This window comes from Pan troglodytes, chromosome 18 (assembly GCF_028858775.2).
Source record: "Pan troglodytes isolate AG18354 chromosome 18, NHGRI_mPanTro3-v2.0_pri, whole genome shotgun sequence".
Lineage (NCBI taxonomy): Eukaryota > Metazoa > Chordata > Mammalia > Primates > Hominidae > Pan > Pan troglodytes.
Window position 1 is genome coordinate 17,313,093 of NC_072416.2, and position 23,318 is coordinate 17,336,410.

At 48.0% G+C, this 23,318-nt stretch overlaps 1 protein-coding gene across 1 annotated transcript; it reads right to left on the reverse strand.

The window, feature by feature from the left end:
- Positions 1–356: 356 nt before the first annotated feature.
- Positions 357–22,230, reverse strand: PLA2G10 (phospholipase A2 group X). Its single transcript, XM_024350012.3, has 4 exons — positions 22,053–22,230; positions 18,442–18,592; positions 16,235–16,341; positions 357–593 (listed from the first exon to the last, which is right to left on the reverse strand). Exons 1-4 carry the CDS (start codon positions 22,147–22,149, stop codon positions 451–453), a joined length of 498 nt encoding a protein of 165 aa, XP_024205780.2. The 5' UTR covers positions 22,150–22,230; the 3' UTR covers positions 357–450.
- Between the last annotated feature and the right edge of the window lie 1,088 nt (positions 22,231–23,318).

Here is a 23,318-nt window from a genome sequence, read left to right on the forward strand (position 1 = left end):
AAGGGAATACTCTTTCTTAAGCTAACAGCTACTGGACTTGAACTTCACCGGGTGGGTGTTGTATGGCCGTCTTGTTGATTGCTGCAGCCTAGAACATAGAACATGGCCAGGCACACGGTAGGTGTTCGTTCGCATTTGACTACCAGCCATCCAAGCAGGTTAGAAGACAGGTTATCTTTTCATAAAGATGGAACCTCAAAAATGGAACCGACCCCAACACAGTGATAAACACAGTCATAGTTTTATAAAATAGGTGCAGGACTTTTGGCCTTTAACTGCAAACCACATGGGCTCCAGTCCTGAGTTCTGGGATTGGGAGAGAAAGCAAACACAAGGTTGTGGCTTTATCACTTGGCTTCGGTTCCCTTCTGCAAATAACTGAATGCTGTTGTTCATTACTAAGAGGACGCTTTATTTCCTTGTGCAAAAGAGCATTTCAAGTCAAGGTAGTCAGTCACACTTGGGCGAGTCCGGCTCACATAGGAACTGGGGGTAGAAGAGGTACTTTAAGTTGTACTCAGTTTGGGCTAAGCAGTTAGCAATCTCCTGGTCACACTTGCACAACAGTTCTTGGCATTTGTTCTCTGCCGGTCCTGAAAGAAGTGGGGAAACTGAGATTAGAGCAGGGACCTGGAGAGACTCAAGGGAAACCAGTAAAGCAAGAGGCAGGACGGGTCATAAATTACATTTCTGAGACACTTGACAGCCCAACACATGATCTCCATCTGCAGGGCTCCCCAGGAAGCAGGCGATGTCAGCCCCATTTTACAGAAAAGGAAATTGAAAGTTTCAAATGGAGAGTCCAAAGTCTGCCATACTGCTCTTCTGCATCAATATTACACGATTTCTTTTTTCTTTTCTTTTCTTTTTTTTTTTTTTTTTCCGAGATGGGGGCTTGCTCTGTCGCCCAGGCTGGAGTGCAGTGGTATGATCTCAGCTCACTGCAGCCTCCGCCTCCCGGGTTCAAGTGATTCTCCTGCCTCAGCCTCCCAAGTAGCTGGGACTAAAGGCACAGGCCACCACACCCAGCTAACTTTTTTTGTATTTTTAGTGGAGACGGGGTTTCGTCGTGTTGGCCAGGATGGTCTCGAACTCCTGACCTCAGGTGATCCACCTACCTCGGCCTCCGAAAGTGCTGGGATTACAGGCGTGAGCCACCATGCCTGGCCTGATATTACACGACTTCATTTGGGGATTCCTTTATTTAAAAATAATAATAGTAATTATTTATTTTTTGAGATAAGGTCTGTCTCTGTCACCCAGGCTGGAGTGTAGTGGCAAGGTTGTGGCTCACTGCAGCCTCCGCCTCCTGGACTCAAGCCATTCTCCCACCTCAGCCTCCCATGTGGCTGAGACTACAGGCCCACCACCATGCCCAGCTAATTTTTGTATTTTTAGTAGAGATGGGGTTTTGCCATATTGCCAGGCTGGTCTTGAACTCCTGAGCTCAAGTGATCCACCTGCCTCAGCCTCCCAAAATACTGGGATTACAGGCACGAGCCACCACTCTCAGCCCATAATAATATTTTTTTAAAGAAACATACTTCTCCTCAATATACTAGGCATAGAAGGAACATACCTCAAAATAATAAAAGTGATAGATGACAAACCCATAGCCCACATCATACTGAATGGGGATGAGTTGAAAGCATTCATTCCCCCAAGAGCTGGAACAAGACAAGGATGCCCACTCTCACCACTTCTATTCAGCAAAGTACTGGAAGTCCTAGCCAGAGCAGTCAGGAAAGAGAAAGAAATAAAGGGCATCCAAATGGGAAAAGAGGAAATCAAACTACCTCTGCCAATGATACAATCATATACCTAGAAAATCCTAGAGACTCCAAAAGACTCCTAGATTTGACCAATGAATTCAATAAAGTCTCAGGTTACAAACCAGTAGCACTGCTATACATCAATAAGGACTAAGCTGAGAATGAAATCAAGAACTCAGTCCCTTTTATAATAGCTGGAAAAAAAAAAAGGAAAATAGCTACCCCAAACCTAGTAATATGCTTAAGCAGGAAGGTGAAAGATCTCTACAAACAGAACTACAAAACACTGCTGAAAGAAATCATAGATGACACAAACAAATGGAAATACATCCCATGCTCATGGATTGGAAGAATCAATGTAATGAAAATGACCATACTACCCAAAGCAATCTACAGATTCAATGCAATTCCTATCAAAATACCAACATCATTTTTCACATAATTAGAAGAAACAATCCTAAAATTTACATGGAACTAAAAAAGAGCCAAATAGGCTGGGCACAGTGGCTCACGCCTGTAATCCTAGCACTTTGCAAGGCCGAGGTGGGTGGAACACCTGAGGTCAGTTCAAGACCAGCCTGGCCAACATGGTAAAACCCCATTTCTACTAAAAATACAAAAATTAGCCAGGCATGATGGTGTGTGCCTATAAGCCCAGCTGATCGGGAGGCTAAGGCAGGAGAATCGCTTAAACCTGGGGGGCAGAGGTTGCAGTGAGCTGAGATCATGCCCCCTGCACTCCAGCCTGGGTGACAGAGAGACTCCATCTAAAAAAAAAAAGAAAAGAAAAAAGAAAAAATCTGTAGGCATCACTACCCAGCTTCAAATTATGCTACAAGGCTACAGTAACCAAAACAGCATGGTACTAATATAAAAGTAGATACATAGACCAACAGAACAGAATAGAAAACCCAGAAATAAAGCTAAACACGTACAACTAACTGATCTTCAACAAAGCACTCAAGGCCAGGCGTAGTGGCTCATGCCTGTAATCCCAGCACTTTGGGAGGCCGAGGCGGGCGGATCACGAGGTCAGGAGATCGAGACCATCCTGGCTAACACGGTGAAACCCCGTCTCTACTAAAAATACAAAAAATTAGCCGGGCGTGGTAGCGGGCGCCTGTAGTCCCAGCTACTCGGGAGGCTGAGGCAGGAGAATGGCGTGAACCCGGGAGGCGGAGCTTGCAGTGAGCCGAGATCGCGCCACTGCACTCCAGCCTGGGCGACAGAGCGAGACTCCGTCTCAAAAAAAAAAAAAAAAAAAAAAAAAATTAGCTGGGCGTAGTGGTACATGCCTGTAATCCCAGCTACTTGGTAAGCTGAGGCAGAAGGATCGCTTGAACCCGGGAGGAGGAGGTTGCAGTGAGCCGAGATTGCACCATTGCACTCCAGCCTGGGCAACAAGAGTGAAACTCCATCTCAAAAAAAAAAACAAAAAAAAACAAAAAAAAAACCACTCAAAAACATAAATTGGGGAAATGACACCCTATTCAATAAATAGTACTGGGAAAACTGAAGAGCTGCATGTAGAAGAATGAAACTGGATCCCTATCTCTCACCATCTACAAAACTCACCATATACATCAACTCAAGATGGATTAAAGACTTAAATCTAAGACCTGAAACCATAAGAATTCTAGAAGAAAACCTTGGAAAAACTCCCCTGGACATTGACCTAGGCAAGGAATTTATGACTAAGACCCCAAAAGCAAATGCAACAAAAACAAAAATAAATAAATAGGACTTAATTAAACTAAAAAGCTTCTGCATAGCAAAAGAACTAATCATCAGAGTAAACAGACAACCCACAGAATGGGAGAAAATATTTGCAAACTACATATCTGACAAAGGACTAATATCCTGAATCTACAAAAAACTCAAATCAGCAAGAAGAAAAGAAAAAACCTCATCAAAAAGTGGGCACATGGCCAGGGACGATGGGTCACATCTGTAATCCCAGCACTTTGGGAGGCCAAGGTGGGCAGATCATGAGGTCAGGAGTTCGAGACCAGCCTGGCCAACATGGTGAAACCCCGTCTCTACTAAAAATACAAAAATTAGCCTAGTGTGGTGGCTCATGCCTATAATCCCAGCTACTTGGGAGGCTGAGGCAGGAGAATCGTTTGAACCCGGGAGGCAGAGGTTGCAGGGAGCCGAGGTTATGCCACTGCGCTCCAGCCTAGGTGACAGAGCAAGACTCAAAAAAAAAAAAAAAAAAAAAGTGGGCACATGACATGAATAGACATTTCTCAAAATATATATAAATGACCAGCAAATGAAAAAACGTTTAACATCACTCGTCATCGGGGAACTGCAAATTAAAACCACAATGAGATACTACCTTACCCCAGCCAGAATGGCCATTATTGAAAAGTCAAAATAGACATTGACCTGAATGTGATGAAAAAAGAATGCTTTTAGACTGCTGGTGCTAAGATCAGTTAGCACAACCTCCATGGAAAACAGTATGGAGATTTCTCAAAGAACGAAAAGTAAATCTACTATTCTTTCTAGCCATCCCACTACTAGGTATCTACCCAAAGGAAAATAAATCATTATATCGAAAAGACGTGCGCGCATTTGTTTATCACAGCACAGTCACAATTGCAAAGATATAGAACCAACCTAAGTGCCCATCAACCAATGAGCAGATAAAGAAAATGTGGTGGCTGGGTGCAGTGGCTCACGCCTATAATGCCAGCACTTTGGGAGGCCGAGGTGGGCGGATCACGAGGTCAGGAGTTCAAGACCAGCCTCACCAATATGGTGAAACCCCATCTCTACTAAAAATACAAAAATTAGCCAGGCGTGGTGGCGCATGCCTGTAGTCCCAGCTACTTGGGAGGCTGGGACAGGAGAATCACTTGAACCCAGGAGGTGGAGGTTGCAGGGGGCCAAGATCACGCCACTGCACTGCAACCTGGGTGACAGAACAAGACTCCTTCTCAAAAAAGAAGGAAAAGAAAATGTGGTTACATATACACCATGGAATACTACTTAGCCATAAAAAAGAACAAAATGTTTTCTGCAGCAACTTGGATGAAGCTGGATGAAGCAACTTGGATGAATTGATGTTGGTATTTTGATAGGGATTGCAAAGAAGTTACGTCACTTATTCTAACTGATGAAACCTAAGAATGGAAAACCAAATACTGTATGTTCTCACTTATAAGTGAGAGCTAAGCTATGGGGGGTACACAAAGGCATACAGAGTGGTATAATGGACACATTGGAGACTGAGGTGGGGAGGGATAAAAAGCTATGTATTGGGTACAATGTAGACTACTTGGGTGATGGGTGCACTAAAAGCTCAGATTTCACCACTATACAATTCATCCATGTAACCAAAAACCACTTGTACCCCTAAGGCTACTGAAATAAATAATAAGTAAAAATTTTCAAAAGAATATTTCTGGAATGTTTTAATTTTTCATAACAAACATGTATTGGGTTTGAATCAGAAAAAGTATGCAAATGAACGGTTGAATGAATGGTGGGATAGATGGATCCCTCATCATGCACTCCTGCTTCTTGTTACCAGGGCAAAATTCTCAGAACACAAAATGTATCATTTCAAAGTGTACAAGTCAGTGACATTTAGTACATTCACAATGCTGGGCATCTATCTAGTTCTAAAACTTTTCTTTTTTTTTTGAGACGGAGTTTCACTCTGTTGCCAGGCTGGAGTGCAGTGGCACGATCTCAGCTCACTGCAACCTCCGCCTCCTGGGTTCAAGCGATTCTCCTGCCTCAGCCTCCCGAGTAGCTGGGACTACAGGCGCACACCACCATGCCTAGTTAATTTTTGTGTTTTTAGTAGAGACCGGGTTTTACTATGTTGGCCAGGATGCTGTCAATCTCTTGACCTCGTGATCTGCCCGCCTTAGCCTCCTAAATTACAGGCGTGAGCCATTGCGCCCGGAGTTCTAAAACATTTTTATCACCCCAGAAGAAACCCCATTCCCCTCAAGCAGGCACTCCCCATGGATGGATGGATGGATGGATGGATGGATGGATGGATGGATGGATGGATGATGGATGATGGACAATGGATGGCTGGATAGATGGATGGTGGGTGGATGGATGGAAGATGGGTGGATGGATGATGGATGGATGGAAATTGGATGGATGGGTGATGGATGGATAGATGGATGGATGGATGGATGGATGGATGGATGGATAGATGGATGAATGAATGGATGGGTGATGGATGGATGGATAGATGGATGATAGGTGAATGGATAATGGATGAATAGATGGCGAGACAGATGAATGGATAAAAATAATATGTGTGAAAATTAGTCATAGAACCAGCCAGTGCAGGAACAAGCCTTCCTGCCTGTAAGCTTTCCATGGGCTGCCGCACAACAGAAACCCTCAGAGAAATATGATGTAGTGGGGAGGGGACTCTTGAGGAAGGAGCCACTGTAGCTTCCTGGCTATAGCCCCAGGGTGGCATACAGGGCTGGCTGAAGGCCGGCTGTCCAAGGACAGGAGAGTGGTCAGCTACAGGGCGACGGGGACAAATACCCCAGCCAGCTCCTCTTCCCCTCACACCCTCACCCATCCACTGGCAACTCCTGCAGTTCCATCCAGCCAGATTTGTCCAGAAGCCAGCCCCTTCCACCATCTTCACTGCCACCCCCTGCCCAAGCCACCTCTCTCCAAGACCACTGCAACAGCCTGATAGCCACATCCAGCTTCCGCCCTTTCCCTCTCCTGGGTTTGTACCATATGGCAACCAGAGTGGTTTGGTTAAAATACATATCAAGGCCGAGTGTGGTGGCTCACGCCTGTAATCCCAACATTTTGGGAGGCCGAGGTAGGTGGGTCACCTGAGGTCAGAAATTTTGAGACCAGCCTGGCCAACATGGTGAAACTCCATCTCTACTAAAAGTACATAAATTAGCAGGGCATGGTGGCACATACCTGTGATTCCAGCTACTCAGGAGGCTGAGGTGGGAGGATCGCTTGAGTCCAAAAGGCAGAGGTTGAAGTGAGCCGAGATCACACCACTGCACTCCAGCCTGGGTGACAGAGCAAGACTGTCTCAAAAAAAAAAATGCAAATCAGGTCATGTCCCTCCCCTGCTCAAAACCCTCCTTGGCTCCCCATCTCTCTCGGAGAAGAGCCTCCAATGCCCTAGGAATCTAGCCCCTATCACTCTCCGACATCATCCCCTACTGCTGTCACTCTGGGGGACTCTGCTCCAGCCTCACCGAACTCCTTGTGATCCTCAGACCACCCAGACACTTCTGCGTACCCCAGGGCCCTTGCACTGGCTGTTGCATCACCTCCACATGGCTGTCTCCTCTATTCCTCAGGTCTCTGCTTCATTGGTGTCTCCGGGAGACTTTCTCTCACCCCAACCACTCTCAGTAACAGAGAAATCCTCACCATGCACTCCTGCTTTTTGTTATTGGGGCAAAATTCTCACAACCTAAAATTTACCATATTAAAGTGTACAGTCAGTAGCATTTAGTACCTTCACAATGCTGGGCACCTATCTAGTACTAAAACACTGTTATCACCCCAGGCTGAGCATGGTGGCTTAGGGCTGTAATCTCAACACTTTGGGAGGCTGAGTCAGAAGGATTGCTTGAGGTCAGGAGTTCAAGACCAACCTAGGCAGCATAGCAAGACACCATCTCTACAAAAAATACAGGCCGGGCGTGGTGCTCATGCCTGTAATCTCGGCACTTTGGGAGGCCGAGGCGGGCAGTTCACAAGGTCAGGAGTTCAAGAACAGCCTGGCCAACATAGAGAAAACCCATCTCTACTAAAAATACAAAAATTAGCCAGGTGTGGTGGCACATGCCTGTAATCCCAGCTACTAGGGAGGCTGAGGCAGGAGAATCACTTGAACTCGGGAGACGGAGGTTGCAGTGAGCCGAGATCATGCCATTGCACTCCAGCCTGGGCAACAAGAGCAAGACTCTACCTCAAAAAAAAAAAAAAAAATAATAATAATAATAATAATAATACAAAAATTAGCTCAGCATGGTGGCACATGCCTGTAGTCCCAGCTACTTGAGAGGCTGAGGCAGGAGAATCCCTTAATCTCAGGATTTTGAGGCTGCAGTGAGTTGTGATCATGCCACTGCACCCAGCCTGGGTGACAGATCGAGATGGTCACCACAGAAGAAACCCAACTCTCTTTAAGCATTCGCTCCCCATTCCCACTCTTCTGCATTCCCAGCAACCACTAGTCTACTTTCTATTTCTGTGGATTTGCCTATTCTGGACAATTCATATAAATGAAGTCATACGATATACGTGACCTCTTTTTTGTATTCCTAACATAGCAACAGAAAGCCTATATACATTACCTCTTATGTCTGGCTCTGTTCACTCGATGCTGTATTTCTTCTTTCTTTCTTTTTGCTTTTCTTTTTTTTTTTTTTGAAACAGAGTCTCAATCAGTCGCCCAGGCTGGAGGGCAGTGGCATGATCTCCACTCATTGCAACCTCTCTGTCTTCCAGGTTCAAGCAATTCTCCTGCCTCAACCTCCCGAATAGCTGGGATTACAGGCACCTGCCACCACGACCGGCTAATTTCATATTTCTAGTAGAGACGGGGTTTCACCATGTTGGCGAGGCTGATCTCGAACTCCTGACCTCAAGTGATTCACCAGCCTAAGCCTCTCAAAGTGCTGGGATTACAGGCGTGAGACACTGTGCCCGGCCTTTTTTGTTGAGGCAGGGTCTCACTCTGTCACCCAGGCTGGAATGCAGTGGCATGATCACGGCTCACTGCAGCCTGGACCTCCTGAGCTCAAGTGATCCTCCCACCTCAGCCTCCCGAGTAGCTGGAACTACAGGCATGCGCTACTATGCCAGGGTCTCGCTATGTTGCCCAGGCTGGTCTCAAATTTCTGGGCTCAAGTGATACTTCTGTCTTGGCCTCCCAAAGTGTTGGGATTACAGGTGGGAGCCATCGTACTCAGCCCATCATATTTTCAAAGTTCATCCATGTTGTAGCAGGTATAGTAATTCACCTGCTTTATCTCTCAACACAATAGTTACAAAGCACTTGGCGCACACACTACTTCCCTGTCTCCTCCTTTTTAACAATACCTCGTGGCTCTGCCTTGCCCAAAACCTAGCATGGAGCCCGGCAGAGTAGACTCACAGTAATATTTGTTGACAGACCATAGAAAAGCCTTAGAAAAGCCATTCATCCTCATGCCTGTAATCCCAGCACTTTGGGAGGCTGAGGTGGGCAGATCCCTTGAGGTCAGGAGTTCAAGACCAGCCTGGCCAACATGATGAAACCCCGTCTCTACTAAAAATACAAAAAAAATTAGCTGGGTATGGTGGTGCGCCTGCAGTCCCAGCTACTTGGGAGGCTGAGGCAGGAGAATGGCTTGAACCGGGGAGGTGGAGGTTGCAGTGAGCTGAGATAGCACCACTGCACTCCAGCCTGGGCAACAGAGTGAGACTCTATCTCAAAGAAAAGAAAAGAAAAGAGAAAAGAAAAGGGGGAGGGGGGAGAGAGAGAGAGAGGAGGGGAGGGGAGGGAAAAGAAAAGCAAAGCCATATACAATCTCCAATGCTCACACAACCCCAGCAACTCTGGTCTGTTATTCCCATTTTATAGATGAGGAAAGTGAGGCTTACAGGAATTCGGTAACTCATCCAAGGTCACAGAACTGGGAAGGGGTGACCAGGGTCTCCTGACCCAACGCCTCTGCTTGTCCTCTTACTTTTCTCCTTGAGCAACAAAGATTCCGCCAACAGCAAGACCTGGCCCCACTGCTCCATGACCTCAGGAACCCGATGGCATCACATTTTGAAGAAGAATAAAAATTTGAAAGGAAGAATAGCTCCCGAGGGTTAAGTTTAAAATTAAGGCCTGCTAGTAAATATTATTATAGGTTTAAAATTTTTTAAATATATTTAAGTCAGGCCCATAAATGGAAAATGGGCCAAACCTATAATTAAATAAACAACTATGTTCAGAATATCTCCAAACAGAATAAGATAATATTTTTAGTCCAAAATGCATAATAGATATTTTAGTTCCTTTCATTTGGTTCAGAGAAGACAGTTCTGTAAACAGGCACAGACTCTACCAACAGACACACCAATATTTTATAAATATCATTTCCACCTGGGTAGGAGCAAGCAGAATATGCAAGTTGAAGGGAGAAAGGAAAGATTTTCAACAGATTTCCCACTGAAGCCTCATTTCACCTCCTCATCACCCACACCAGAAGGGGGCAGTTTTGGGAATAAGTCACTTACTCTCCCTGAGCCTCAGTTTCCCCTTTATTTTTGTCTTTTGTAGAGATGGGGTCTCTCTATGCTGCCAGGGTGGTCTCGAACTCCTGGGCTCAAGCTATCCTCCTGCCTTGGCCTCTCAAAGTGCTGGGATTATAGGTATGAGCTACCATGCCCAGCCAGTTTCCCCAACTCTAAATGAGAGGGTTGGATGTGATGATAGATACCTGGGGCATGTTCAGGCCTAAAAATTGATTATATCATCATATTAATTCAGCTTTGCTCTTATGCCAAGTTCTAATCCGTAGTAAGAATATATAGCTGAAGATCTAAAAACATACTTCAAGTAGGCCGGGCGCGGTGGCTCGTGCCTGTAATCCCAAAACTTTGGGAGGCCGAGGCGGATGGATCAGGAGTTCAAGACCAGCCTGGCCAACATGGTGAAACACTGTCTCTACTAAAAATACAAAAAAATTAGCCGGGCATGGTGGTGTGCACCTCTAGTCCCAGCTACTCAGAAGACTGAGGCATGAGAATCACTTGAACCTGGGAGGCAGTGAGTTGAGATCACTCCACTGTACTCCTGCCTGGGCTACAGAGTAAGACTCTGTCTCAAAAAATAAATAAAAATAAAAACATACTTCTAATAACGCTTACAATAGCCTCTTTGCCACCAGAGCAGACCAAGTCAGCAGAACCTGGAGTTTTAATCAAGAGTTGGAACAGATCTTTGATTCTCTCCAGGAGTTAGCAGGGGTCAGAGAGAAGTTCAGATAAAGATAGGAGGAGGAGATAGAAGAAAAATTCCCATCCAATCTGTTTCTCAGCTGGGCATGGTGGCTCATACCTGTAATCCCAGCACTTTGGGAGGCCGAGGTGGGCAGATCACCTGAGGTTAGGAGTTTGAGACCAGCCAGGCCAACATGGTGAAACCCCATCTCTACTAAAAATACAAAAATCAACTGGGTGTGGTGGCAGGGGCCTGTAATCCCAGCTACTTGGGAGGCTGAGGCAAGATAATCACTTCAACCCAGGAGGCAGAGTTTGCAGTGGGCAGAGATGGTGCCACTGCACTTCAGCCTGGGCGACAGAGCAAGACTCCATCTCAAAACAAAAACAAAATCTGTTTCTCATCTTACAAATCTTTTCTCATCTTCACAACACCTATCTTACAGGTAAGGAAGCTGAGGTTAAGAGAAGTCAAGTTATTAGCTCAAAGTGATGAAACCCTCCTCCATCTAGAGCCAAGTGATTTTCTTTTTCTTTCTTTTTTTTTTTTTTTTTTTTTTTTTTGAGATGGAGTCTTGCTCTGTTGCCCAGGCTGGAGTGCAGTGGTGCAATCTCTGCTCACTGCAATCTCCACCTCCCAGGTTCAAGCAATTCTCCTGCCTCACCCTCCTGAGTAGCTGGGACTACAGGAGCACGCTGCCACACCCGGCTAATTTTTTTTTGTATCTTAGTAGAGATGGGGTTTCACCGTGCTGCCCTGGCTGGTCTCGAACTCCTGAGTTCAGGCAATCCATCTGCCTCAGCCTCCCAAAGTGCTAGGATTACAGGTGTGAGCCACCACTCCCGGCTGTGATTTTCAGCAAAGGTAGCAGGATGATTCAATGGGAAAGAGTCTCTTCAACCAAGAGGGCTGAGATAACTGGATAACAACATGCAAAAGAATAAAGTTCAACCCCTTACCTCACTCCGTAGACAAAAATTAACTCAAAATGGATCAATGACCTAAATATTAGAGTTAAATATGATAAACCTATTAGAAGAAAACTTAAGGGTAAATATTTATAACTTTGGATTTGGCAGTGGATTCTAAGGACACCAAAAACACGAGCAACAAAAGACAACAGATTAATTGAACTTCATCAAACTTAAACAGTTTTGTGCAAAGACACTATCAAGGAAGTGAAAAGACAACTTACATAATGGGAGAAAATATTTGCAAATCACATATCTGGTAAGAGTCAGTATCCACAGTATATAAAGAACTCTTAACTGGGCATGGTGATTCATGCCTGTAATCCCAGCACTTTCAGAGGCAGAGAGGCAGAAGGATTGCTTGAAGCCAAGATTTTGAGACCAGCCTGGGCAACTTATCTCTACAAAAAGTTTAAAAATGGCAGGGCGTGGTGGCTCGCGCCTGTAATCCCAGCACTTTGGGAGGCCAAGGCAGATGGATCATGAGGTCAGGAGTTCGAGACAGCCTGGCCAACATGGTGAAACCCCGTCTCTACTAAAAAATATATAAAAATTAGCCGGGCGTGGTGGTGCATGCCTGAGACAGGAGAATCGCTTGAGTTCAGGAGGCGGAGGCTGAAGTGAGCCGAGATCACGCCATTGCACTCCAGCCTGGACAAAAAGAGTGAGACTCCATCTCACAAAAAAAAAAAAAAAAAAAGGCTAAAAATTAGCTGGGCACTTGGCCAGGCACAGTGGCTCATGCCTGTAATCCCAGCACTTTGGAGGCCAAGGTGGGTGGATTGCTTGAGGTCAGGAATTTGAGACCAGCCTGACCAACAGGGTGAAACCCAGTCTCTACTAAAAATACAAAAATTAGCTGGGCGTGGTGGCGGGCACCTGTAATCCCAGCTACTCAGGAGGCTGAGGCAGGAGAATCGCTAAAACCTGGGAGGCAGAGGTTGTAGTGAGCCGCGATCGTGCCACTGCACTCCAGCCTGGGCGACAAAGTGAGACTTTGTCTCAAAAAAATTAGCCCAGCATCGTGCCACACACCTATAGTCTCAGCTACTCAGGAAGCTGAGCCAAGAGGACAGTTTGAGCCCAGGAGTTTGAGGCTGCAGTGAGCCATGATCATGCCACTGTACTCCAAGCTGGGTGACAGAGCAAGACCCTGTCTCAACAAAAGAAGTAAAACAGGATTACCGTATGACCCAGCAATTCCACTCCTAGGTATATACTCCAAAATATTGAAACCAGGTACTCAAATAAGTATTTGTTCATGAATGTTCATAGCAGCAATATTCACATAAGCCAAAAGGTGGAAACAACCCAAATGCCCATCATTGAATGAATGGATAAACGAAATGTGATCTATCCATGCAGTGGATATTATTCAGCCATAAAATGAATGACGTACTGACACATGCTATTAATACAACATGAACAGGATGGGTGTGGTGGCTCACGCCTGTAATCGCAGCACTTTGGGAGGCTGAGGCAGGCGGATCACTTGAGGTCAGGAGTTCAAGACCAGCCTGGCCAACATGGTAAAACTCCATCTCTGCTAAAAATACCAAAATTACCCAGGCATGGTGGTGCACGTTTGTAATCCCAGCTACTCAGGAAGCTGAGGCAGGAGAATCGCTTGAATCCGGGAGGCGGAGGTTGCAGTAAGCCGAGATGGCACCACTGCACTCCAGCCTGGGCGACAGAGTGAGATTTCGTGTCAAAAAAAAAAAAGAAAGAAAGAAAATGAGCAAACCTCAAAAACATTATACTAAGTGAAGAAACCAGGAACATAGTGTATGATTCTATTTATATGAAATATCTAGACAGGGTAAATCCAGAGATAGAAAACTGGTAACCTGGTAAGTTTACCAGGTGTTGGTGGTAGGGAGGAATGGGAACAGATTGCTTAAGGGGAAAGGGATTTTTCGAGGCGGAGTGATGAAAAAGTTTAGGTGGTGGTTGGATGACATTGTGAATATACTAAGTATCACTGAATTATACACTTTAACATAGTTAATTTTATGTTATGTCTATTTTCTTTTTGTTGTTGTTGTTGTTTTTGAGACAGAGTCCCACTCTGTCGCCCAGGCTGGAGTGCGATGGTGCAGTCTCGGCTCACTGCAACCTCCACCTCCTGGATTCAAGCAATTCTCCTGCCTCAGCCTTCTTAGTAGCTGGGATTAAAAGCACCCACCTGTATTTTAGTAGAGACGTGGTTTCACCATGTTGGCCAGGCTGGTCTGGAACTCCTGACCTCGTGATCCGCCCACCTCAGCCTCCCAAAGTGTTGGGATTACTGGTGTGAGCCACCACGCCCAGCCTCTTTTTTTCTTTACTCTTTTTTTTTTTTTTTTTTTTTTTTTTTTTTTTTTTTTTGAGACAGGATCTCACTCTGTTGCCCAGGCTGAAGTGCAGTGGGGCAATCTTGGCTCACTACAGCCTCAGCCTCCCTGGGCTCAGGTGATCCTCCTACCTCAGCCTTCCAAGTAGCTGAGACTGCAGGTGCACACCACCACACCGTGCTAGTTTTCGTATTATTTGTAGAGATAGGGTTTCACCATGTTGCCCAGGCTGGTCTTGAATTCCTAGGCTCAAGCCATCTGCCCGTCTTGAGATTACAGGAGTGAGCCACAGCGCCGAGCCTGTTACGTCTATTTTCAAGTAACAGAAAATAGAAAAAAAGGGATGGAACTAGTGGTCTGGATCATGACTAGCTCTTCAGATAACTTTGAGTCTCGCTGCCGAAACTCAAGCCTTATCTGCATTCTCCCTGTACCATTACTCACTTCCTAGTTGTTTTCATTGTTTTAGCTTTCTTATTTATTTGAAGGGAAAATATAAATGGAAAATGCCATACATCAGAATGGAATCTATTTCTTTTTGTTTTTGTTTGAGATAGAGTCTCACTCTGTTGCCCAGGCTGGAGTACAGTGGTGCGATCTCGGCTCACTGCAACCTGTGCCTCCTGGATTCAAGTGATTCTCCTGCGTCAGACTCTCGAGTAGCTGGGATTACAAGCATGCACCAACATACCAGGGTAATTTTGTATTTTTAGTAGAGACAGGGTTTCACCATTGAGGCTGCTCTCAAACTCCTGGCCTCAAGTGATACACCTGCCTTGGCCTCCCAAAGTGCTGGAATTGTAGGCGTGAGCCACAGCACCCGGCCCAAAATGGAATCTTAAAAGTAAATACCACGGCCAGATGCAGTGGCTCACACCTGTAATTCCAGCACTTTGAGAGGCTGAGGCGGGTGGATCACTTGAGGTCAGGAGTACAAGACCAGCCTGACCAACATGGCAAAACCTCATCTCTACTAAAAATACAAAAATATTAGCCAGGTGTAGTGGCGGGCACCTGTAATCTCAGCTACTCAGGAGGCTGAGGCAGGAGAATCACTTGAACCCAAGAGGTGGAGGTGGCAGTAAGCCAAGAACATGCCATTGCACTCCAGCCTGGCCAACAGGAGTAAAACTCTGTCTCAAAAAAAAACCAAAAAAAATCAAAAAACAAACAAACAAAAAAACCCACACTCCAAAAACAAACAAACAAACAATAAATAAATAATATAAAAATAAAATAAATACTACAGTCCTTATGTTATTGCTTTGTTTCAAAATCTGGTAGGATTGCCTGAGGGACCTGAGATTTTTAATTGCAGGGTTTTTTTTAATATATCTTTAGAAGTGGTTGGTTAGGTAAAAGTTTTTTTTTTTTTTTTTTTTTTTTGAGACTGGGTTTTGCCCTGTTACACAGGCTGGAGTGCTGTGACTCGATCACAGCTCACTGCAGCCTCAACCTCCTGGGCTTCAAGCGATCCTCCCACCTCAGCCTCCCAAGTAGCTGGGATCACAGATGTGTGCCACCACGCCTGGCCAATGTTAAAAAAATCCTTTAACTTTTTTGTAGAGATGCACTCCTGGACTCAAGCGATCCTCCTTCTGGTCCCCACCCCCAGCCTCTTTCTGATAAACATTTACACTGTTTATTATCTGATGCCATTTCTATCTTCTTCCTTGTCGTCCAGACATCAAATAATTAGGTTTCTTCATGGTTTTCTTTTTCAAGTCCTCATTGTTAAAGATCACTCACATTAGGGCCAGACACCATGCCTCATGCCTGTAATCTCAGCACTTTCGGAGGCCGAGGCGGGCAGAGCACTTGAGGTGGGGAGTTTGAGACCAGCCTGGCCAACTTGGTGAAACCCCACCTCTACTGAAAAAAATACAAAAATTAGCTGGGCGTGATGGTGCATGCCTGTAGTCCCAGCCACTTGGGAGGCTGAGGCACGAGAATCGCTTGAACCCAGGAGGCAGAGGTTGTAGTGAGCCAAGATCACATCAGCACACTCTAGCCTGGGTGACAGAGCGAGACTCTGACTCAAAAAATAAATAAAATAAATATCACTTACATTAGATATACCCAAGGGGTGGTCTATAGAGACTTGGAAGCAGTGGTTATTGCAACAGGGGCACGGAAGTCATCTGGCTATGCCAGGATGCCCAGGGGATACTCGGGGTGGGTGGCATGGTGCTGCTGGGGACTCACCGCACAGGACGCTCTGATTGACGCACTGCCAGGAGTAGCGCTCTGTCTTGGGGCTGCAGCCGGCCTCCTCAGCTCGAGTGTAACAACAGTCGTGGCCATGGCAGCACCTGCGGATGTCACATGGACAGGACAGCAGGTGGGTGAAGCTCTCTCCTGGCCCTCCTCTCTTGCCAGGACCATGGGTGACTGAAGACCCCCAGGGAGGCACAGCATCCTCTTATCTAAGCTTTTTTTTTTTTTTTTTTAAGAGACAGGGTCTTTCTCTGCCGCCCAGGCTGGAGAGCAGTGGCACAATCATAGCTCACTGCAGCCTTGAACTCCTGGGCTCAAGTGATCCTCCCACTTCAGTGTCCCAAGTAGCTGAGACTACAGGCACACGCCAGCATGCCCGGCTGGTTTTTTAATTTGTATTTCCTTTGAGACAGCGTATCTCTCTGTTGCTCAGGCTGGAGTGCAATGGCTCAATCAGCTCACTTTAGCCTTGAACTCCCGGGCTCAAGTGATACTGCCACCTCAACCTCCCAAGTATGCTACTACAGGAACACAAACTCCTTTCAAATGCTGGGATTACAGGTGGGAGCTACTGTACACCTGGCCTTATCTAAGCTGTTTCCCTGAAAATCCCCGACTTGGGTAATGATTCCATTGGCCCCACCATGCCCTGTCCTGCCTTCCTGGCTGTGCCCAAGCTTGGTCCCTGCCTGCCTGCCTGCCTCCCTCTCTGGGTCTCGAGCTCCTGTGACACATGACTCCTCTCTCTTCTTGGAGTGATCCAAGCCCTGCCACTTCCTGACTTTGCCCACACTGTACCCTCTGCCTGGGGCAACTTCATGTCTGCCCATTGACCCTTAGGCCTCAGCCCAGGCACAAGCCCCTGCCTCCGGAGGTCATCCAGGCCTCACCAGGCTACACCCTCTCGTAAAATTGGATTCCCTCCCTTCAGGGTAGGTTTATAATGAAACCCTCCTTAGAGGCCAGGTGCGGTGACACCCATCTGTAATCCCAGCACTTTGGGAGGCTAAGGTGGGAGGATCACTTGAGATCAGGGGGTCAAGACCAGCCTGGGCAACATAAGAAGACTCTTGTCTCTCTTGTCTCTATAACAAATTTAAAAATTAGCTCACCAGGCCAGGCTCAGTGGCTCATGCCTGTAATCCCAACTCAGGCTGGAGTGCAATGGCACAATCTTGGCTCACTGCAACCTCCACCTCCTGGGTTCAAGTGATTCTCCTGCCTCAGCCTCCCGAGTAGCTGGGATTACAGGCATGCGCCACCATGCCTGGCTAATTTTGTAGTTTTAGTAGAGACAGGGTTTCGCCGTGTTGGCCAGGCTGGTCTGGAACTCCTGACCTCGTGATCCACCTGCCTCGGCCTCCCAAAGTACTGGGATTACAGGCGTGAGCCACCGCACCTGGACACGTTACTGAATATTTCTGTGCCTTGGTTTCTTCATCTGTGAAATGGGATTGTTGTGAGAACGCAAAGGGATTCCCAGGGCAGTTCCTAGTGCATAGTCTGGCTTCCTTTGTGTGTGTGTGTGTGTTTAATATAGAGACAGGGTCTCACTATGTTGCCTAGGCTGGTTTCAAACTCCTGGTCTCCAGTGATCTTCCTGCTTCGACCCAAAGTGGTGGGATTACAGGTGTGAATCACCACACCTGGTCACTTTATATTTTTATTATTTTTTTCTTTTGAGACAGGGTCTCGCACTGTCACCCAGGTTGGAATGCAGTGGTGCAACCTCAACTCACTGCAAACTCCACCTCCTGGGTTGAAGCAATTCTCCTGCCTCGGTCTCCTGAGTAGCTGGGATTACAGACGCCTGCCACCACACACAGCTAATTTTTGCATTTTTAGTACAGATGGGGTTTCACCATATTGGCCAGGCTGGTCTTGAACTCCTGACCTCAAGTGATCTGCCCACCTCGGCCTTCCAAAGTGCTGGGATTACAGGAGTGAGCCACCACTCCTAGCCAAGTTTTTAAGGCAACGTCATCAGCTCAAGGCCAGGGTAAGGGGCAGCTGGTACCAAGATCTGGCTTCACTGGCCATGTTATCCAAGAGGCCTCTGCCTGCCTGCAAAGTAGTACTGCACACTGGGATCTCCCTGGACCAAACCCCAGCTTCAGTTTTGGGTACTTCCTCATAAGCCTTGACTACCCCAGAGTGTGAGGGATTTGGTGGCTTGGTCCCAGGCATGCACTCACCAGTCAATGGCATCGCGGGGCTGGCCATGGCCTCCCAAGCCACAAAAGCAACCATATTTCATATAGGCGATGGGGGTTCGGGGACCAACACAACCCACAGTTCCTGCCAGTTCCAGGATCCCACGCCGGTGCACACGTAATGTCCTGGAGGCTGGGGGGTAAACAAAGGTGACAGGCTGCAGGTCAGGGCTTCCCAGACCCCTGGGAAGGGCATGAGCCTGAGAAGAGCCTAGGTGTTACAGCCTGGCTGTCTGGGTTTGAATCCTACTTCCTAGCTGTGTGACCTTGGACAAATTCCTAACCTCTCTGGGCCTTGGTTTCCTCATCTGTGAAATGGGGGATAAACTGACTTCAACTCATATGAATGAAATGAGATAATGAGTATAAAGCCCCTGGTGCATGAAAAGGCTATTATAATCCGGCTGGGCTCAGTGGCTCACACCTGTAATCCCAAGATTTTGGGAGGCCCAGGCGGGCAGATCACCTGAGGTCAGCAGTTCAAGATCAGCCTGGCCAACATGGTGAAACCCCATCTGTAGTAAAAACACAAAAATTAGCCGAGCATAGTGGTTCATGCCTGTAATCCCAGCTACTAGGGAGGCTGAGGAAGGAGAGTCACTTGAACCTGAAGTGAGATGAAGGTTGCAGTGAGCCAAGATTTTGCCACTGCATTCCAACCTGGGTGACAGAGCAAGAGTCTCAAAAAAAGAAAAAAAAAAAAAGGCTAACTATTATAATCAAGGTCCTCAAGGTCGCCAAGAAGGGGAAAAAGAGTCGTGCATGAAACGTTTGTCCAGTTCCCTGTGTTGGGCACTGGGAATCACGGATGCGCCTACAGGTGTCTGTCACCAAGGTGGGCTCCTCTGTGGCAGCTCCCGGGCCCTGGCACTGCCCTGTGCTCATGACTTCCCCTCCAGAATCAGACTCAGGGCCCTTGGTATCTCCTCTTATTTTCACTGCCAGACAGGAAGGCCCCTTGGCCTGAGCCCAGCCATTTTTCTAGATCTTGGCACAGCTTGGACATGTAATGGTGCCCAATGCATGTGACTGGAACCCCTGCATTGGACATGTAGGAAACGAGGCCAGCCGGGAAAGGTAACCCCACATTCCCACAGCCAGCAGGAACCCGAGCAGAGGCTTCAACCCAGGCCTCTGACTTGCAAACCAGTGCTCCTTCCTCCTTACACAGTGACAACAGGGGAAGGTGGCCTTCGGGGTTGCCAGAGCCGAGTGGTACCAGCAATAGAGTGGAAACTCACACACAGGCTTGCCTGCTTCCTGGGTTAGGGTTAGGGTTTATACAGCTCTGGGAGGTTGACGCACTGTGTTTGATCATCTTTTTTTTTTTTTTTTTTGAGACACAGACTCATTCTTGTTGCCCAGGCTGGAGCACAGTGGTGTAATCTTGCTCACAGCAACCTCTGCCTCCCAGGTTCAAGCAATTCTCCTGCCTTAGCCTCCCGAGTAGCTGGGATCACAGGCGTGCGACACCACACCCAGCTAATTTTTGTATTTTTAGTAGAAAGGGGTTTCACCATCTTGGCCAGGCTGGTCTCGAACTCCTGACCTCATATGATCCACCTGGTTTGGCCTCCCAAAGTGCTGGGATTATAGGCATGAGCCACTGTGCTCATCCTGATCATCTTGTCTCTCTTTTGTTTTTTTAGAGACAGGGTCTCACTTTGTCACCCACACTGGAGTGCAGTGGCAAAATCAGTTCACTGCAGCCTCCAAATCCTGGGCTCAAGCGATCCTCCTGCCTCAGCCTCCAGACATACGGGCATGCACCATCATGCCCAGCTAATTTTTAAATTTTTAGTAGATATGGGGTCTCACTATGTTGCCCAGGCTGTTCACAAACTCCTGGCCTCAAGTGATTCTCCTGCCTTGGCCTCCGAAGGCGCTGGGATTCCAGGCATGAGCCACCATGCCCAGTCTCATTTCTGTTTTATCTAGAACAGTTTTCATCACACTGACTTTTTTGAGAAGTCCAGGCCAGATTGAAATTCCATTTTGTCTTTTTATCAGTGGAAAAAGTAGCATATTTATGTTGGAGGACAAAGATGAATCAAAGAGGAAGAAAATGTAAAACGCTTTTGGGGCTGGGCGCGGTGGCTCATGCCTGTAATCCCAGCACTTTGGGAGTCCGAGGCAGGCAGATCACCTGAAGTGAGAAGTTCCAGACCAGCCTGACCAACATGGAGAAAGCTGTTTCTACGAAAAATACATAATTAGCCGGGCATGGTGGTGCACGCCTGTAATCCCAGCTACTTGGGAGGCTGAGGCAGGAGAATCACTTGAACCCGGGAGGTGGAGGTTGCAGTGAGCCGAGATCGTACCACTGCACTCCAGCCTGGGCAACAGTGAGACTCTGTCTCAAAAAAAAAAAAAAAAGAGCTGAGCTCTGATATAAGCTGCCCTGGTACACAGTGAGCTTCCAGAAATGGTCCCTTGACCTCTAAATGCACCAAGACCCAGGGAACACGCCCTGTCTGAGCACCCTGACAATGTCCCAGTCCCAACACCGTACCCTGAAGCTGTCCCCAAAGGTTCCCCTGCCACCGTCCCTGACCACTCTCTGGTATCTCAGAGCCCTAGCAACAGCCCTATAGAGGGAGGGTTCTAGGCATGGGGCAGGCATGAGCACTGTGCTTATAACCAAGCAAAACACTCCCTCTGTGCCAACATAGGTGTGGCAGGTCACGCTGGGGTCTGTTTGCCCTGTCTGCCCGCTGCAGCCTCCTCGGGGGAGGGCCAGGGTTGTCTGTGCATCCTGTGACCCCAGGGTCTATGCGCACATATGTGTGTCTGTGCTGCTCTCTCTGTGTGTGTGTGTGTTTGTGTACACGGTGCATCTGAATTGTCCTGAGTGCTGTCTCGAGCTGTGTGTGCGTGTGTCCCCCTAGCGGTATCTCAGTATTTTTCCCTGTGGGAGCCGCACACCTGAGGGCCAGGTGAGTCTGGGGCTGGTCCTGTGCCTGCGCATCTGTGTGCTGGTGGTGTCTGCATAGTACTCTGCGGGTACATGTATCTGTGCACCCCAGAAATGGGCAGTCACCCACAGGACCTCTCTACAGTGACCCCAAAGGATGGATAGTGAGATAGGGACAGTATGTTCTATTTTTTGTTTTTTGTTTGTTTGTTTTGTTTTGTTTGTTTTTTTGGTCACAGGGGTTTGTTGTACAGGGGCACAATATATTCTTCTCCCACTCCCAAGACGGCCCTTTCTGCCCCTGCTCCTCCCACCCTCTGGTGTCTCACATCTCAGGGACAGGTGGAATGAAGGATAAGTTCGCGGACCCCAGATCAGGACAACCGGGAGGCTTCCGGGCTGCCGGAGAGGGTCACAGCCGGTTAGGGGAGGGAGCCAGGAGAGGACTCTGTGCCCCTGGGGAAGGACTGGGCTAGTTCTGGGTCCCTGGGAGGAGTGAGTGGGGGGCCCTGCAGAAGGCTGGGGCGCATCGTGTGGGTGAGCATTAGAAGAGCGAGCTGGGGGCTCTAGGGCAACTAGGAACTTGGAGAGGGATGGGAGGCAGGGCTGCTGGATCCCTAGGAAGGGCTGGAGGAATCCCGGAACGCCTGAGTTCCCGGAAAGCCCCTTCCTCACTCACCCTCGCCGGACCCGGGGCCAGGTCGAAGCAGCAGCAGCAGCAGCGACGGCAGTAGCAGGAGCAGCATGATTGGCAGGCACACAGGTAGCGGCCCCATCGGAGGGTGGCAGAGGTGGGACGGTGCTGCAGGGCCACCGGAGGCACCAAGCCCGGCGGACACACACCCCGGCTGTCACGCCCCGGCTCCGCCCCCGACCTCACCTTCCCTCGCGGCCCAAGCAGAGCCAGCTAGGGGCGGGCACCTGGGGCGGCGCAAAGGCGTTCTGATCTCTGTATCTTGGTCACTGAAGGGGCTCGAGAGGCCGCGGGGCGCTGGGGACAGGACCGGGAGTCAGGCCCAGGGAAGTCTCCTCGGAATAAGGGAGGAAAAGGCGCTCTTTTGATGTTATTACTCCCCCAGCCCCTCCCCCGCTCACCTGGGCGCCCAAAGGGGACAGAAGACTTGGAGGAGGGGTAGTCCTGAATTTGCTTTAACATTTTATTTTATTTGGCCGGGCGCGGTGACTCACGCCTGTAATCCCAGCACTTTGGAAGGCCGAGGCTGGCGGATCACCTGAGGTCAGGAGTTCAAAACCAGCCTGGCCAACATGGTGAGGCTGTCTCTACTAAAAACACAAAAATTAGCCGGGCGTGGTGGTGTGGACCTATAATCCCAGCTACTTGGGAGGCTGAGGCACAGGAATCGCTTGAACATGGAAGGCGGAGTTTGCAGTGAGCCAAGATCACACCACTGCACTCCAGCCTGGGTGAGAGCCAGACTCTGTCTCTTTCTCGCTCTCTCTGTCTCTCTCTCTGTCAGTCTGGAGAGAGTTGATTGTCCCTGGTCAGTCTCTCTAGTCGAGAGAGAGAGAGACACTGAGGCTGGGCACAGGGCTCACGCCTATAATCCCAGCACTTTGGGACACCGAGGCGGGTGGATCACCTGAGGTCAGGAGTTGGAGACCAGCCTGGCCAACATGATGAAACCCCGTCTCTACTAAAAATACAAAAAATTCCCCGGGTATGGTGTTGAGCGCCTATAATCCCAACTACTCAGGAGCCCGAGGCAGGAGAATCGCTTGAACCCAGGAGGCAGACGTTGCAGTGAGCGAAGATCGCACCACTGCACTCCAGCCTGGGCAACAAGAGCAAAACTCCATCACACACAAACACACACACACACACACAAAATTAACGAGGCATGGTGGCACATGCCTGTAGTCTCAGCGGCTCGGGAGGCTGATGTACAAGAATCGCTTGAATCTGGGAGGCGAAGGTTGCAGTGAA

What these genes read in the sequence shown, in the direction of transcription:
- PLA2G10 (XM_024350012.3), bottom strand. Translation starts at nt 22,149, where the DNA reads ATGGGGCCGCTACCTGTGTGCCTGCCAATCATGCTGCTCCTGCTACTG. An exon ending in TGGCCCCGGGTCCGGCGAGG is followed by an intron (nt 18,593 to 22,052) that starts GTGAGTGAGGAA and finishes TTTACCCCCCAG; the next exon opens with CCTCCAGGACATTACGTGTG. An exon ending in CAATCAGAGCGTCCTGTGCG is followed by an intron (nt 594 to 16,234) that starts GTGAGTCCCCAG and finishes CACTTCTTTCAG; the next exon opens with GACCGGCAGAGAACAAATGC.